We start from the raw sequence: 17,249 nt of genomic DNA on the forward strand, positions 1-17,249 counted from the left end.
AGCTGCTAACTCAGACCGTGACGCCCTGTGATTAATGTTTAATGGGACTAAGGCCTTGTAATCGTGCTAATTGATTTCTCAGCGAGGGATAAAACGGAGGGGACAGTGCCTTTGGTGCACAGGGCGACTCCCAAAGACTGCTAATCAACCATTAAACACCTCTGCTCAGAAGCGTGCAGCAGTTTCCCCAGAGTCCCCGAGGCTAGCTGTAGATGACTAGCTTGAATTTCATCTACTTTCTCAGCTATCAATCCCACACTGATGGACTCTCAGCCTCCATGAAAACCAGGGCTTAGAGGAGATTCTGTGCAAATGAACGGCCTGACGACGTGTGGATGTTGGGATGTTGGGTTTTAATTGAACAGCTCAATCAGCCACGTAGTCCATTTCTGGATTTTATGCAGTTTCCTTGGAGCTTCATTTGCTGAAGGGAGACCTTTAATGAAGCAAAGACTCCTTGATGAAGCCTTACATTTCACTCACTGATGATGAGGGAAAGCCTCTCCTTTTAGGCATGCCGCCCGGTCGCTCTGACTCAGTGGGGGATGTGAATGACATCACCAAACCAAATTGCGTGCCTCTTGCAGTTATCTGCTGCCCATCAATCTGTCGCAAATTGGATTACGATGGGACAGACTTTGTTGCAAGACTTCCGGGACTGGAGCTGATGATGGCATGCCTCGAGGGAGGATAACAGCGAGAGGAGCAAAGCCGGCAAAGGAGGGGGTGGTGCTGCCCGTGACGGTGCTGGATTTGTGTAGAAAGGAATTGATGGAGGCTTCCAAAGAGCCGCACATCATCTCCCTCTCTCGCACCTTCAGTGTCGCGCTGATGCAAATGCAGAATGTGTGAACATTAACCCATATACACGGGAAATTTATTTCTCTAAAAAACTCATCTTTTATCAGCTTTTCCCCTGTGAAGCTCCTCTCAAGGTTTATGTTCCCTTTTACGTCTCACTCTCTTCCCCTTCCTCCCTCACTTTTCAAAGAGCAGTCATTTCAAACTCATACCAGATTGGGCACAGTGTATTCTTCTCTCTGCTTTTTTATTCATCAAAGGCCGGAGAGACGGAGCAACGCCGTACCGCATGTGCTCCTAATGCTCGTTGTTAGCTTGGGAGGACAGAGAGAGCTCTGAAAGGACTGCAGAACATTTACTGTGTGTGTGTGTGTGTGTGTGTGTGTGTGTGTGTGTGTGTGTGTGTGTGTGTGTGTGCCCAGCATGCGTTTGTGTGCCCGTTTGCGACCTCACCAGCTGCTGCCCGCTAATCATGGTGCACCTGCGTTTTTAGTCGATACAGGCCTTTTGTCCTATTGGTCCCTTTCAAAGCCGCCACTCACAGATGCTCTCCTATTGGCCGATGCCACATTTTCTTCACTTTGCATTAAACACTGCATTTGTATGAGTGTGTGCGCTCACGTCTCTCTAACACTGCAGCTGCTGACTGTGAGCCTGGAGGAGCTGGAGAAATGAAGCAGAATCACCTGATTCTTCACTTCTGAGTGAGCTGCAAACCAAACGTAGCACCTGTTGGGCTGATCTATCGCGAGTGCATAGACGGGAATCGGTGGGGTGGGCGGGTCAGTGGAGAATGGCAGCGTGCCCGTTTTGGCCCGCGCAGGCTAGCACCGTAAATGTTTTTAATTAGCGAATAGCCACAAAGCAGGTTAGCTAATGCTGCGCATGGGGAGGCGGATAGAGGGAGAGGCTGGCTTAGCGGCTTTGCTAGCCTGAGCAGAAGGAACGTGCCAGGGGTTTGAGCCGGTGTTGGAGAGAGGGTGTGGGGGGCTGGAGGTGGAGGATTTACTCTCTCTCACGCACACAGTCTATCTCACAGGGCTTATCTTTATCCACAGTCTGTGGAGGGTTTCATCTGATGTCAGCAGAGATGGAGAGACTGAGAGGGGGAGCTGGAACTCGGAAAGACAATGAAAAGAAGGATCCTGAAGAGATTTGAAAGCGAGAGAAGAGGACTCGGGGAGGGTGTCTGCAGATGTGAAGGGAACTGTCCAGCTGGGATCAGCTAAGAGGGCTGGAAGGTATAGCTGGATATCCGGGAAGCTTTTGTTATGAATAGATAAAGCGGAGTGAGGGAGACAACACAGAAAGAGGCAGCGTGGAGCTCGGCAGTGACCGACCTGGGGATTAAAACAACGCAGACCGACTGGCCAAGCGAGAGAGCGAGCAGGATATAAAACAAGAGCAAGAGAGGGACAGTAGAAGGGAGGGATGGAGTCAGAGGGGTCTTTGTGCTAGATGTTTGGGAGTTCTTTATTCCCTGGCACTGGCCCAATCCCCAGTCCCCAATCGGGCTGGGAGGCTTTGAACCCGGGGCTTTTCGAAAGAGCAGCATGCTCTCAGGGCAACACATGGCCATAACAAAGAGCCGGGCAAAATGCCCGGTAAGTCACAAAAGCCCCGTCCCTTAGGTCATCGGCAGAATTCAGCATGTGCCGCCGTGTCTCTGCCAATCGGCATGCCAAGACCTCGGCGCTAATAACCTCCATCATAAGGTTCTTATAATAAAGCCCCCCAGTTTTATTCCCATGCTCGCACACGGAGAAAGGCTAATTATTACTGCGAGGAGACCGACAGCCCCTCCACAAACATCCAGCACTCTGCTTGCACACATATGGAGGAGAGTGCATTCATCACTGTTGGAAAATGAACCATCTAATGTGAAAGGTGCTTCTTTCAGACCAGCTCACAGGATTCATGCATAGCTCTGCTTACTTTTAGTGTCTTTCAGCTAATGTTTAGACTCACAACTCGTTCACACGTCGTTTCCAGCCACACAAAACATAAATGTCTGTCGGGGTCACTTCCTCTATGAGTTTAAAGGTTTACTTTATGCTTCTTGTATTCTGTGAAACCCTGACGAGGTCCACAGCTCTTAAAATTTACGGGTTGTCTATTCTTAGACCTGTTTTTTGTTTTATTGGTGCATTTCCTTCTTTTGGCATGTTTAAAAATCTAACACTTTAAATAAGCTGACAGTCCAGGCTCTGTCTAAATGCTGGGACATTTGTCCTTTGAGTTTTTCCACTTCGTCCTAAATTTGTTCACATCCATTCTGAGAGGAAACTCGGGTTCCCGTCGTCGGCTGTTTGTAGTGTTCTCTTTCCTTTTAAAATGCATATTTAAAAATGTTTAAGGTTCATTTTCAGTCACCATTATTTTTGGATTATATTTCAACTTACTGTCATTTTTACTCTCCATTTAGATTTAGGCACCCAAACTGTTTGGTCAGGGCTTAAAACACCTTTTCACAGACCAAATACATAAATCCTATTTTTAAGTATATGTATAGATTATTCCGACTCATGTTGTTACAATGACAACATTAAAGGAAATGTAGGAACATCTAAACATGGAGAACAAAACGAGAAACATCAGCACTCAGATAAAAAACAGTGACTTATATCAGTTATTTTGGAATAACAACGATTTTCATTGCTAATTAACTAAATGGTAAATATATGGAAAAGCAGTAGCAAAGAAAAGATATCACTGACAACACCTGTGACACTGATGAAGTCAGTGAACTTAAAATAGAGACAAATTTGACATAACAGTGTGAAAACTATCCAAGCGATCCTAGTTTACCTCACAGGGTTACCATTCAAGCATTAAAGCCTCCTCTGGGGGATCGTTACAGGGTTTAAACTCCTGTTTACTGTTGGAAACTGTGCTTTTCAAACCAAACCTGGAGGTGAAAGAGAAGCTAAACAGCAGCTGCAGGAAAAGGAAGTGGGGGAGTGGTGGGCTCCAAGGTGGCTTGCAGATGTGCCGTAACTGCTTAAACAGTACACCCACTGTGAGATGTGTGGAAGAGCGAGCCAAGCCCAAAGTAACACTACGCTCGATTAAGATACCGATTCCCCAAAAGACTCGGAGGGCGACTGAGACTCTGGCAGCGTCTCCACTGAGCATCGCGATCTGAACTCTGTTTGGTCCGATTTTACCCAGAGTTGAGAAGAATCAGTCGACATGAATCTCGATGAGTCACCGCTACTTTACCCCTGTTAAAAGTTCTCTGCTGGACCGCTCAGCGCTTACAGAGAGCCCGACTCAGCCAAAGCACGCTCATTTGAAACGAATCGTAAATGCCAAATCATACAAATCCTGTTTACTCTTCTTAGCCTTTGAACTCTCTCACCAACAGCCATCATGAATTATACACAGCTCGGTTTAGCCAAGAAACACAGCGTTGCTAAATTTGCTTTGCTTGGTGTCTTGAGGTCTTTACAACACTGAACCCACTACATTTCCTAAATGAGAAGAGAAAAAGAGCAGATTTACACCATCTTTTCTGCTTTGTGTATTTTTATTGGAGGGCCTGTGTGAAGCGTCAGGATTTGTAAGTGCCGCTATTAACTGGGAGGCTGAATCCTGCCAAGTCAAACACCAGCGCCAGTCAAGTGCTCGCAGCAATCAAATCATCATTTCACTGAAAGCAGTTGGTTTCTCCCAGAAGTAGGGGAACCCGCGCCGCAGAACTCAAACACAGCTAATAGACTCCTGTCACTCCAGAAGTTGGCGGAGTTCCTGCGTCGGTGCCAGAGTACAGTACGGAGGGAGACAGAGGAGATCAGACTCGGTCGCTGTGTCCGAAAGAAAAGAGTGTTTATTATTCTCTGAACACACTTTTGGACTTTAATAATTAAGATTTGTCACGTCTCATCACGCGGCGTTCTCATCTCGTCATTCGATGTATAGAACGTTTTTCACTGCAGATAGTGTGTGTGGCTTTGGCAAAAGAAACCAGACTGTCTTCTTTATAGACTCACTCGGTGAGTCCCACTTTCTTCCCACTGTGACAAACAGACCCTCATGCAAAGCCAAGAATCTAGCCCCGCTTTCATAAACTTCTTCTAGGGACCAAATTCTAAGAAGACGACCAGGACGAGGAGCAGGGAGGTTTCTGGTAAAAGGCTCGAGAGTTTCCGAAGAAAAAACAAGAAATATTCTTCTACTGCTGAATGACAGCAAGTTAATGAAACATTAGAGATTTGACGGCACAGGGTAATGTTGTCAGATGATATCATTAGAGCAATGCAATAGAGCTAAAACAGCAGAGATCACAACACGAGATATCTGGAAAGTGGTGAAAGCTGTTTTTAGCCCACTGATATCAAACAGACTGAAACAGTAAAACTACCAGCATGTTCATTACGCCAGTTTGCAGGGAAACTCTTTAATGTCACATTACTTCTCAGAAGTCTTGAGTAAAGTTGACGACAGCGTCTGAAGTTTATCCGTGTTTTGCAGTGACTAATCAGGTGTCGGACGTCAGTGTTAAACGCTGCCAGATGCGAGCTGCATTTTATTTTGACAGCTCCAAAGAAAAAAGACAAATATTGTGCCTTATCACCATTTCCAACATTTTTAACATCAGTCAAGGGAAACCTGCTTTCAGCTGCTCTTCCACCTGCTTTCCGAAGCAAACCTGCTGCAAAGCTACCCGGGAGCACATGAGCGATGCAGTTTCTATCAGAGGTGGCATCGCTCACTTTAGCCTCACCGAGGCTGTCGTGTTGCGAACGGTTCAGAACGGGACGACCCCGCCTCGCACGCCGACACGCTGTCAGAGATAAGCTAGCTCTGACACATCTCGTGAAAGACGTAAACAAAGAGCCGCTCCTGCTGCGCCTTCATCCGTCAAAGCTTCGCACATTGTTTTACTCTCGCTGCACTTCTTTACACCTCGTGCACATCTGTCATCTTTGTACAAAAGCACAGCTCTGCGGTCTCTGCGGAGTCGTCCTGCAGAATAACACGAGGTTACGTAAGCGAGAGGAGCGTGCGGCTTTCAGCACGCCACTGCCCCACGTTTCATGGTTTAGAGTTTAAAATCGGCGCCACCTTCATAACTGCAAGTGTTTTGAGTGACAGCAAGTGTTTTTGCTTCCTGTTGGCTCAGTGGGACCTCATTCTCCAGTCCAAAGCTACCCCGTAATTCAATCCATCACTTGAGGAAAGCTGAAAACACTGCAGATATCAGAGGCTCTTTGGAGAGTGTAACTACAGCTTTCCTCCATTCCTCTCTTCCATGTTTTGTATGAACTAAATTAACTGCTGTGCTTCTTTGGGGTGACAGCTAGATTGGCCAACACCTACTCTGAGTCAGCCCGGTCGAGAGGTGTTAGCGGCCTTGAGGCTTTGCAATCAGACTTTATTCTCTCTCGTCCTTCAGGGAAGTCCCACAGAGGGCCCGTCTTGATTAAAGCTCCACAGTGACTGACTCATACAATCTGAGTCCTGCTGGCTTCACAACAGCTGGAATTACTCAGATACTCAACCTCCTTCCCGATGTCAAGTAAAGTCCTGCTGTGTGTGTGTGCGTGCGTACGAGAGTGACGGCTAACCCTAGGAACCGGGAAATCAGTGTATATTAAACTGCCTTTGTGGCTCGTTGGATTTCAAGCCTGTGGGGACGGCTTCGGTCTGCCCAAAAGATTATCCTGGCAAACCTCCACAATATTGTGTTTGCCCCGTTCGAGCCAGGTGCAGTCAATCACTCGCTACCCCAGGCTTCTAAGCGGAGAAGTAACTATATCTGACACCTTTCTCTGCAGCAGGAGCCTAAAATACAGAGATGTTTGTATGCTGCGAAGGCTCCAAACTTTCCTGGCAAAGCAGACTGACGTGAAAAGAAATCACGTGTATAACAAAGCTGCGTGTGTGTACACGTAGTGGAGTCGCTCCATCATTTTTATGGCCCAGCTTCATGGAAGGTGACAGGTGAAAATCTTAAAATTGCTCTCGTCGCGCTCGTGGAGGCGTGAAAGCACTAAAATCGCCCCCCCCCCCGGACTCTTCGTGTGTGGTGTCGCCCTCGTGGTGATTACTGCGGGGCAGACTATCGTATGACACGGTTCCCATTTCAATCGTTCTACATCAAAGTCATCCTAAATGTCACCTGAGGTCATCCTCCGATCCTGAGCCGACCTCAGAACAGCCTCGAGGTGGTGAACAAACGACAACTCGCAGCCCACTGAGGCTGCTCGACACGCTGGCCTGGACATGGTAAAAGAAACGTTTTTCTAACAGTGGGATCAAATTATGACGATTAAGCTTCTCTAAAATCTCACTGACTGAAAATAGAGAAAAGATGTTTTGTATTAACATTAGGTCAGATGACCTCGTTTAATTTTAATAACAAACTCACATCGCAGTGTTTTGCCAGATTGAACATAAAGTCAGAGTTTTACACTTATGTTACTGAACTGCTCCCAAAGAGAAGCACAGCGGTCTCAGGACAGAGAAGTGTCTGCGTGACAGAGGAAACAGGACGATACGCACACTCTGCTCCAATAATTAAAGCAACACTTTCATCAGAGCATCAAGCTATTGATCTGGTATTTTATGAAGTAGCAGCACGGGCTGTAAATCAGTTTGAGCTGAAGTTCAGTCAGGTTCCCTAGAGGGGCAACAATGACACAGGATGATTTTCCAGGTGGATTTCACGGGCACTTTTCCCCTTCTCATCTTTCCTGACTCTCTTATCACTAGTTTTGCATTTGCCTAGAGTCCATGTGGTGATACCAGGACCCTACAGCTCCTCCGGGATGGCACATCAGCAGCAGGCTTGCTGTGCCCCAGGAGCATGGAGACAGGCCCTTAACCCATCAGCAGACACAGCATCTGCTCCTTTGTGCAAAGAGGAACATTATGAGCACTGCCAGAGCTACAAAATGACCTCCAGCAGGCTGCTGGTGTGAATGGCTCTGACCACATGATCAGAAAAAGACCTCATGAAGGCGGCCGAGGGGCCGAAGTCCATTAGTGGACGCTGTGTTCAACACCTGGCATCCTGAATTGTCATTTACGATAAAATACCAGAATTGGCAGCCCTGTGCTTTTCACAGGTGAGAGCAGGTTCACCCTAAGAACATGTGGCCAACGGGAAAGAGTCTGCATAAGCCTGCCTGTAACATCATTCAGCATGCCCATGGTCTGTGGAGGCATACAATGTTAACCTACAGGCAGGGACGACATTTTTAGACTCATCGTCAGGCCCTACGCAGGGGGCCCTGGGTTTCCCTCGGTGCTCCACAATGCGCAGCCCCACATGACGAGAGTATGCAGGCAGCTCCTGGAGGATGAAGGAACTGATACCATTGACTGGTCCTCACACCTGACCTAAATCCAACAGAACTCCTCTGGGATGTTTCAGTCCATCCATCACCACCAGGTAGCACCTCAGACTGTCCAAGAGCCAGTGATGCCCTGGAGCAGATCTGGGATACTGTCCCAGATCCCTGATGATGTCAGGCATGCATGTAGCCACTTATTAAACGGAGCAGCTAATATTAATTGTCTGTGGGCTGTAAGAACGGCAGGTGAGAGCACTGAGCTGCAGAGCAACAACCTGGGAGCACCTGAGACAAGACCAGCCTTGCACTTGTTTTACCATTAGTCACAATAAAGCAAAGCACCTGCCTAAGGTAAGCGTTCAATAAAGGAAAACAGCCCTCCAAATATGAACTGACAGTCAGTAAATGCATCAGAGTCATTAAATAAACTGGGTGCCAGTAACTGTGCAGCGTAATGAAACAGCTGGAAGAAGAAGCATGTAAAGTGCTATGAAGACAGGCAGAATGGGTGATTTGGAGAGATACTGGAGGCTTTTCAGTGCGTTTGAATCACTGTCCCCACTGAATGAACACACGACCACAGGCTGCTGTACGTTATGAAACTGTTGCGCTGCATAAACAAGCTGTACGGTTAATCCACCACAGAATTTTAATTCATTCTTTATGTAGCGAGGATTACAGCATTTCCAAGCAGGCACAGTGAATAATCTCACGCAGTGCTGTTAGAGACGGACGTGGAGAGAAAATAAATGTTATTGATCTGAGAGGGGACTCTGGCAGGTGCGCTGTAGCTTGGTTACAACTGTGAACATCACAAATTAAAATAAAAAAAGGGGCTTAAAGATAAAATGTACACAACTGCCAGACCAAATTGATCCAAGACAGCGATTAGAGTGGCGAGGACTACAGCTACTACTGTAGCTGCTCCATAAATAAAGCCTCGGATGTGGCCTGTGCAGTAAAAAGGTTCCTGAAACGCACAGAAACGTGATGCACAGAGCTGACACAATTGGCCTTTCACCATCACAAAGATGGTGTCTGGTCTGGGTGATGCATTTCTCTCTCTCAGCCTTTGGTAGTGCCCCCCCCCCTCTGAACAGGCCCCCGTTTATGAGGGCAGATGTCAGTCTGTAGGCCCCCTGAGACTCACTCTGTAGGCAGCCCTGCACATGGCCTGACAGTAAAAAGACAGTAAGGATGACTTAAGCAGAAGGCTTAAGGGGAGAGGACCAGTTTCTGGTTAAAACGGTGCTTGAAGCAGTGTCTTCGAGGGTCAGGCATCTCAGAAAGATGTTGGACAGAGAGTTTAATCACCCTAAAGCTCCGGGTGCTAAGCTCAGCTTGTGCATTTGATGTGCATGAACCCTTTTTTGAATGTTCCTTTAAAATGAAACAACCATTAATAACCATTTTTCCTCCCTGCAAACACCGACTGAGTAGGAAAAATGTTGCAAACGGCAACGAGACTTTTAGCAATTATGGTGTAAAAACAGAGAAAACAAAGAATATGGATTCCCCTCATGCTCGGGACACTACACATCCGCCGCTGCCAGCCTGGAGGAGATATTGTCAACCAGCACAAATACAATCAAACATGGGACATGTGACCCCTGGTGTATTTTTACAACAGCATCCGCTCTGAAGGGGAAAACAAGAACGAGCACACAAGTTCCCACATCAAAGCCACGGCCATACTATCCTGTGCTATGTACGCAGGGTATGCATGCTAAGCTACGTAGCATAGCTGGATAATGCACAACAGTGTGCCTCCGCTGCTCTGGTGTAAACATGTGGGCCAAATATTTCTGAGGCTGGCCGAAGGCTTTACTGCACACAGCAGCGGGGTGAGTAACCTGTAGACATACAGTAAACAAAAGGAGAACTCACTTTTTCAACAGCAGTGATGTTAAAAGTAAAAACACCAACATGAAAGGTTGTCTTTACACCCGGTTACTTTCTTATCACTTTAGAGGTTTTTCAAAGTGACGAGAAAAGAAGGTGACCGTGGCTAAGGTAGATACAGGTGTGTCATCCACCAATCAGAAGGTTGGTGGGTCTCCGTACTGCTCCCAACACATTCACCTGACTGTGTATGACATCTAAAGCAATATGTATTGGTACCATTCTCCAATCCTTATCTTGGATGTTGATGCATGCAGGGCTAAGATGTACAAATTAAAGACTCTGAATTGAAGATTTTTGGTGATCAGCTGTGAAAGAACTTTTCTTCAAGGTTATTCTAGAAGGACAAAAGCTAATTACTCATGAAACGCAGCACTGGGGCTGGATTAAGCTGCCTGTGGGGACCGGTGGACAAAGGCAGCTGGGCGCTCTTATTGAACACCCACCATTTTCCAATTAGTTTGGTAAATCTTGACTAAATAAAGACGGACTAAGGTAAAAGCGCCATGTTTGAATTCTATTAACTATATTTAAATATTCTGACACAGAGCCCTTCTACATGGCAGGGTGGTTTGATCTTTTATAAACAGTTATTTACTTTGTTATTGGATGATATGCACACCAAGCCCATCAAGACACGCCTCATTCCCTCCACCATGTTCTTACCTAGCAGCTGCACGCCGCGGGTCAGGCCGTAAACATCAATGAGGGCCCAGAGGGGCTCGGCCGTGCGGACCCCGCTGAAGAACAGCATGGGACTGGACTCGTTAATGCGGTAGAAGACTCTCCCTTTCTTGTCCACCCAAAAGGCGATGACGTTGCCCTCGTTGGCAAATTCCTCGGGCAGCGCCTTGGCCCAGAAGCCACTCTGAGACACCAGGTCAGGACAAGCGTACTTGGGAAGGTTGTCTGGGTTTATTCTGGAGGGGTCTTTAGCGGTGAAGCCCAGACGCAGAGCCCCACTCCAGCAGCACTGCTTTTTGGTAATCTGCAAAGAAGAAAACTTGTTGGTACGTGAAAAATATCAAATTATAAAAATGTTTCCATGAATAGAAACGTCTGCTTTTTGAGGCTTTAAATCAATAACTGCATCACGTCTATCCAACACAGACAGCGAATTTGAGTTTACACTGGGGGACAAAACCTTTTAACTGTCAAGCTAAGATAAAACTAAGACAACAGTTTTGACAGTTTAAAAGCTCTCAGACACTCGAGAGGAAAAGTGCTCCACTCTGTGAAAAATGTACCTTGAGGCGGACTTGCTCATAGAGCGTGATGGGCCGGTTGCTGAAGGTGATGGCATTGCAGAAACTGGCCTGCCTCTTTGCTGTCTTCTGGGCAAGGTCCATGACAATTTGGGACCCCTTGGCGTTTGGATGGAATAGAAGTGGGCTGATGGGGAGAGGCCCACCGACACTGCCACAGTGGATAGGCAGGCACCTCTTGGGTTTGTGGTGACATCGATGTGACGTGGACGGGAATGGGCCACCAAGGGAGTCTAATAAGGCAACGAGAGACAAAAGAGCAGAACAAAGCCATGAATTTCATTGAAAACAAACCAAATAAACGTCCTAATTAGGAGCAGGAGGTTAGGTTCCAGCAATGCAGTTAGCATCTGATGTTTGTAATTCAAAATGTTATCACACAAAATGACATCAGATAAGGAAATATCATCTAGGATTTGGTTCTTTGTTGATTATCTGTGAGTAGAAGAGTAATAAGCTAATCAGCAATAATCACACTGGGCCTGCAGGCTGAAAACTTTCAAAAACACATGTCCAAGACAAATGATGCTCTTTAGTTACTCACAAAATGAGCTGTTCCCAGACAAACAGCCATTCTGAAATCTAATGGCTGCATTACATGGTCCGCGTTGGCCGTGAGACGCTCTGTTGGACATCTGTGACCACAAATTCTCAGTAGAAGCCGTGTGAAGTATGATGCTGTTTGAACATATTGCATATACATTATTTGACCCAATTAACACTGACGTTAAGGTATAATTCTTGCAGTCCAATAACCAACCAAACAGGTCAATTGCAAGTTTCTAGCAAGACTAAATATCACATATCGCGCTTGGTCATGCACTTCAACCCAAAACCCGGGAAGCAGTTCGATGGCTGCTTTCCGGTGGTGAAGAAGACTCGCAGAGGAAGGCATGACTGACTTGATAATTAAATGCATGGGCAGCAGAAGTGCCTGAATGGAGTCCGAGTGAGAGGAGTGTGACCGCAGCACTTGAGCAGCTACTAGAAACATGCACTTGAGCAATTTTCACAGATTTTCCACGGCCACTAACCGCCAGGTTAGAATGACTAAATTAGTATTCTGCAGCTGAGCTGAGAGGAAGTTTTTAGCTTTGAAGGAGAGAATCCTCAAAATTCGACTGATCTGATATTCAATACGTTACCATTCTGAGATGCTAAATGCCTTCCAGAAGTTTCTGTATTTGTGTTTAAACATTCCAGTATTTTGTGGTTATGGGGTATAATCCATCTTCCTGATGTACCCGCTTTCCCTCGGCTTGTCAGGCCCCCGCTTACATCAGTTAGCGATTAGCGTTTTCCTCACCTGACCAGCTGTATCTACAAAGACTGCACTTGTATCCTCTCACAGCAATAATTCAAAGCAATACCAACTGTGATTGTAAGATAAGAGATCTATTGAGAGTCCTATTGCAGACTCAAAGCACTACATGTTTCATAGCTGTGTTGCATTATGGACTACTCGAGCTACTGTCAGCAGAGAAATTGGTCTGGCTGTCTCTTCTTTCATAGATTTCTCCGGGTATGATTTGCCATCTAGAAAGAAATTCCATCTCCTCCGGTCTGAGCGATTGATACATCACAATAAACATCAGCAAATCCTGATGTTTATGCTGAATGTTTCAGTTTTTCCCCACCAAACTCCAGTCAGCTGTGCTGAAAATGTTTCAACACAGAAATGCCTGGCTACGTACATATTGATAGGAGAAAGAAACTGTAGTCCATCAGTCCACTACATTAAATGTACAGTGTGATTCTGCCTCTATTACAGCGTTTGAATATGAAAAGAAACTGTGGCAGGTGCCTCATTACAAAAATTGCCAGAATTATATGATTAACATTCAGTTTTACAGAGGCCTGCCTGATTTGACCAGACCCTGAAACAATGAAAGCCAACTCAAGGGCAGCAGCAGATGTCCTGCAGAGTCCTGATAAGTCCACATATTTAGTCAAAGACAACAGCACGCTTTGTAGTCCGTCTTTGTGTTTGTCTGTGTTTATCTTGTAATAACACTACAGTTTTACACAGCATGTCTGCTATTCTATCTGGCCCCGAACTTAAGAAGACGGCTGAGGCCTTTTGTCTTAGGCAGTGCTACAGAGGAGCGGCTGTTGAATGTGGTTCACGTGGTCCTGGGCAGTTTGAGCTGAATGAATTAGCGGGCTCTAAAGAGGCACAGCTGCTGCAGAGAGAAGGGGCTACGTGTGAATTCATGTTCCTTAGCAACCCGTGGTATCTAAAGGTCTTGATCGGCTCACTCGGCAGCCATCAGTGAGCTTACAACAGATGCCTTTTGTTTATTGAGACACAATAAAGTTATATTTATAGTCTTGCTTGGTTGTGTTTTTCCAGTCAAACAAACAGGAGTACTAGTGAACACAGAAAAAAAGCATCCATTTCAGGTATCTGTGGGTCAACGGTTACGTTTTGGAAACGCTGAATTCACAGCTGGTTTAACTTCTGAGCGAATATCAAGACTACACGGTATCCAAGTATCTCTCCTCTTCGTGGTACTTCTTCCTCTCCAAGGTAACATGCGCAGCACTCGTTTAGGCAGCATCATGAAGTCAAGCTCAGCTGTAATCCTGGCAGATCAGCTCATCTCAGTGCCAGCCCACATCGGCTGATGTCTCAGCTGATAAACGTCTATACATCCAATTGGCAAATCCCATACAGGCCATAGTATTTAAGCTGCTTCTGCTGCTGCTGCAGAAGAGCAAACTCAGGTAGGCCGGAGTGTTGCGGTGGTTAACACTGTTGGTTCACAGCAAGAAGGTCCTGGGTTTAAATCCACCACCTGGCCAAAATATTTCTGTGTGGAGCTTGCACACCCATGTTTGTGGGTTCTCTGCAGGTACTCTGGCTTCCTCCCACAGCCCAAAGACATGCAGTCGGTGCGGCAAGGTTAACTGGTGACCCTAAACTGCCCATAGGTGTGAATGTGAGTGCAAATGGTTGTCTGTCTCTGAGTGCTAGCCCTGCAAGACACTGATAACCTGTCCAGGGTATATCCTCCCCTGTAATCCTGAAATGAATGAAGCATGGATGGATGCGTGTGTGGGTAACCTATCAACATACTCAGGATATGTACTTTAATGCAATTCTTAGATAGTTCATGAAACACAGTGATGGCACTGCTTTAAACACAGCAGCAGCATAAATATTGCCTTCACTATAGAAAGTCTTAAGGTTGCAGCTGGCTAAAAAAATGTTTCTTGTACCAGCTCCACTTAAAAATGCTGAAATGCATGATAACTTACTGCTAGTCCTACTTGATTTGGATACCAGTCGCCTGCTGTTCAGATAGCTTCTTTGCAGAAGCCCCCCCCCCCAACATTGGCCACTGCACTCAGACTATATGGCTTAAGCTTTGAATTTACTTTTGACCAAATATCGACTATTTCCCCACTTAGTGGGCTTTGTTTAAGGCTTGCTGTTTGTTGAAGCTATCAGAAAAACAAAGCTGCCTCGAGCAGCCCGTCTCAGTCGTCCAATTACCTCAGGAACACAAATCCTGGAGTATGCTCATGTCCTCAGAGCCCGAGATGTGACCCCTCAATGTAAATAACTCTTGTTGACTACAGTCTAACAGCTGCCTCCGCTAAACCCGTTCTTGTGCACACAGCTTTATACTTTTGTTATCAGTGAAGAGGTTGTTTTAAAAGCCTCATAGGAGCCATTTTGCCAAAGGTCAAGGATGTCTTATTATGAACAAACAGGGTGAAAAGCTTGTATTCCTCTGCCCAGGAGTGCAGACGGTTGTTTATCCCACTAATGACAGCACATGTGTGACAGGTCCGATCGCTCGTCACAGTACACAGACAGATAATACCGTCATACTGCAATGAACATCTCTGCGGTCTCATCATTTCATTCAGGTGGATGACGAGAGGTTTTTTGTTCAACTCAAGCAGTTTCCCATGCTAATCGAATTTTATGTGTCCAGAACACTATTCAAATATTTGCTCCGTGTCTAGTGGGTACATCACTTCCTTGTTCTGTGGAACACCCGCAAAAGCTGTTCTTCAAATGAAATGCTCCTGTGAGGTAACAGCTGAGCTGTATTGTGCCATATAACCCGCCACTCGCTGGAACCTCGGCCGTTCATTCAGCTGTGCAGAGATTTTGAACCATGCGCTGCATAAAATGATGAAGACTAATATCCAGGCTATACTGCTTCATATACAAAGGCAACATATTGCATTAGCAGTGTGTGCAGAATCACTTTTCTGCTGTGATACACACTTTGTGTCCAAAGCCTCAGACCCATCTCCAAGGGGGACTAAAACAAACCCTGACCGGTGTTTGCACATGTCATTGACCCAGATCTCCACTGATACGCCCAATTTTAGCACCATGGAAACACGATGAGGCTGTATCATTCAAAGCACAGGTAGCCCACATACCAACCCACTCTCTGCACTTGTTGCCATGTGAAGTCCAGCTTGAAGCTCATCCTGGGAAACATTAGAGAAAACACAACCTCGCACACAGAGTTACTTTTGTGACTTTACGATAGCCCATCAAGCCTTTAAGCAATGTGGGAACATGGGAATAACAAACATGCAGACTGGTGTAGGGTGTAACGTCAAACACCAGATCCTTACAGGTTTACATTTCCACTCAAGCTTATCACAGTTTATTTATGCACCTATTAGAAGTAAATGAGCATTAATGTACTGGTGTACTTTGGATCACTCACCAGAATCATTTGTTAAGAAAACACAAAGCGGACTGTTTAGCTTCAGCTCGTTCTCTCGGGATAACTGCAAACATTACCAACACAGGGCGGATAAATAAAATCCATTTCATCTTTACCAAAACTTCACAGGTGGAAAACGCTTCTCCTTTGCTTCTTTTTCAGATGTTTCTCTCTGTAGATCAGCTGACAGCGTCATTTAAAACACTGCCAACAAGCCTGGAGGGCAATGACAAACAACTTCTTAATGATGTTTACATAGCAGTGTCTGGATGATGCATTTAATCGCACTGACTCATGACAAAATGCCATTTCAGTCTAATGTAACTGCAACAGTGAAATGAATCACACGATAACGGCGACAATTAATCACATGCATTATCATTTCGGCAAGAAGGCTTTACGCGTTACAGTACAGGTACAAGAACAACATGCTGTGCCTCTTACAGAGTCACCCAGAGTGTTACGTTTCCTCTTATTACTCATCTCCAAAGTTGCACACATGTGTGACAGATGCAGTCAGATCATATAAAACTCAACAGGCACCGACTGCTACGGTAGCTGTGGCTGCTACTCTACCTGAGGGCAGGTACCAGGAAGTCACTGCATCGCTGGTGGCGACCAAAAGATCAGAAATGTTGTTAAGGAACATCGTGAGAGATCTGTTGGTCTGTGACTGCTCAGATCAGTGTCAGGTGATCCCGTCCAAAAAACAATTTACTTTGGATTAGCTCAGGTAGGCTTTTTTCCCTCCTTTAGCTATACTACTGACCGCTAAACACTGAGCAACGATTACCATCAGTGGCAATCGTATTTTCACTTTTGTTAGAGAAAAAAACCTTTTATCTTAATGAAGTCTACTAATAACAACTTGATTGATTCTTATCAAATTAAGAAACAAGTATCAGAAGAAGCTGATAAAACAACAAATTCAGTTTCCACGGCACACACACCACACCAGGCTGGACTGCTATTTTTCCACGTCTCTTTTTTTTAGCTGATGTTTTATAAGGTTTAGGCACAAACACTGCTAGATTACAAGAAAAAACGATCTAGGTTTGGGTGAAATGCACCCTTTCCCGACACAAACCACATGCTAGAAGTTTAACTTCTTCCATCTAAGAGCTCCTTCTTCATTTTCATCAACAACTCCTGCAAAGATGATGACTTTGACTTTGCTCCCAGGGTCTTTCTCTGAGGGACGTCCACTGAGTCCACCAGCCTACCTTTGACATTGACGACGTCCAAGAGACGCACAGAGGGTTAAAATGTAACGTCGA

The 17,249-nt window shown here is 45.7% G+C and overlaps 1 protein-coding gene across 3 annotated transcripts in view; it reads right to left on the reverse strand.

Moving 5' to 3' along the window:
- neurl1aa (neuralized E3 ubiquitin protein ligase 1Aa) overlaps positions 1-17,249 on the reverse strand; it is a 68,409-nt gene that overhangs the window by 18,516 nt on the left and 32,644 nt on the right. For 2 of the 3 annotated variants that reach the window (XM_026169669.1, XM_026169670.1), the window contains exons 2-3: positions 11,252-11,502; positions 10,671-10,992 (exon numbers count right to left, since the gene is read on the reverse strand). In XM_026169669.1, coding sequence (XP_026025454.1) covers positions 10,671-10,992; positions 11,252-11,502 — 573 coding nt within the window. Of the gene's footprint in view, positions 1-10,670; positions 10,993-11,251; positions 11,503-11,813; positions 11,948-17,249 lie in introns of all 3 variants that reach the window. The other variant, XM_026169668.1, reaches the window with a different exon arrangement.

Source organism: Astatotilapia calliptera, chromosome 6, assembly GCF_900246225.1.
Source record: "Astatotilapia calliptera chromosome 6, fAstCal1.2, whole genome shotgun sequence".
NCBI lineage: Eukaryota > Metazoa > Chordata > Actinopteri > Cichliformes > Cichlidae > Astatotilapia > Astatotilapia calliptera.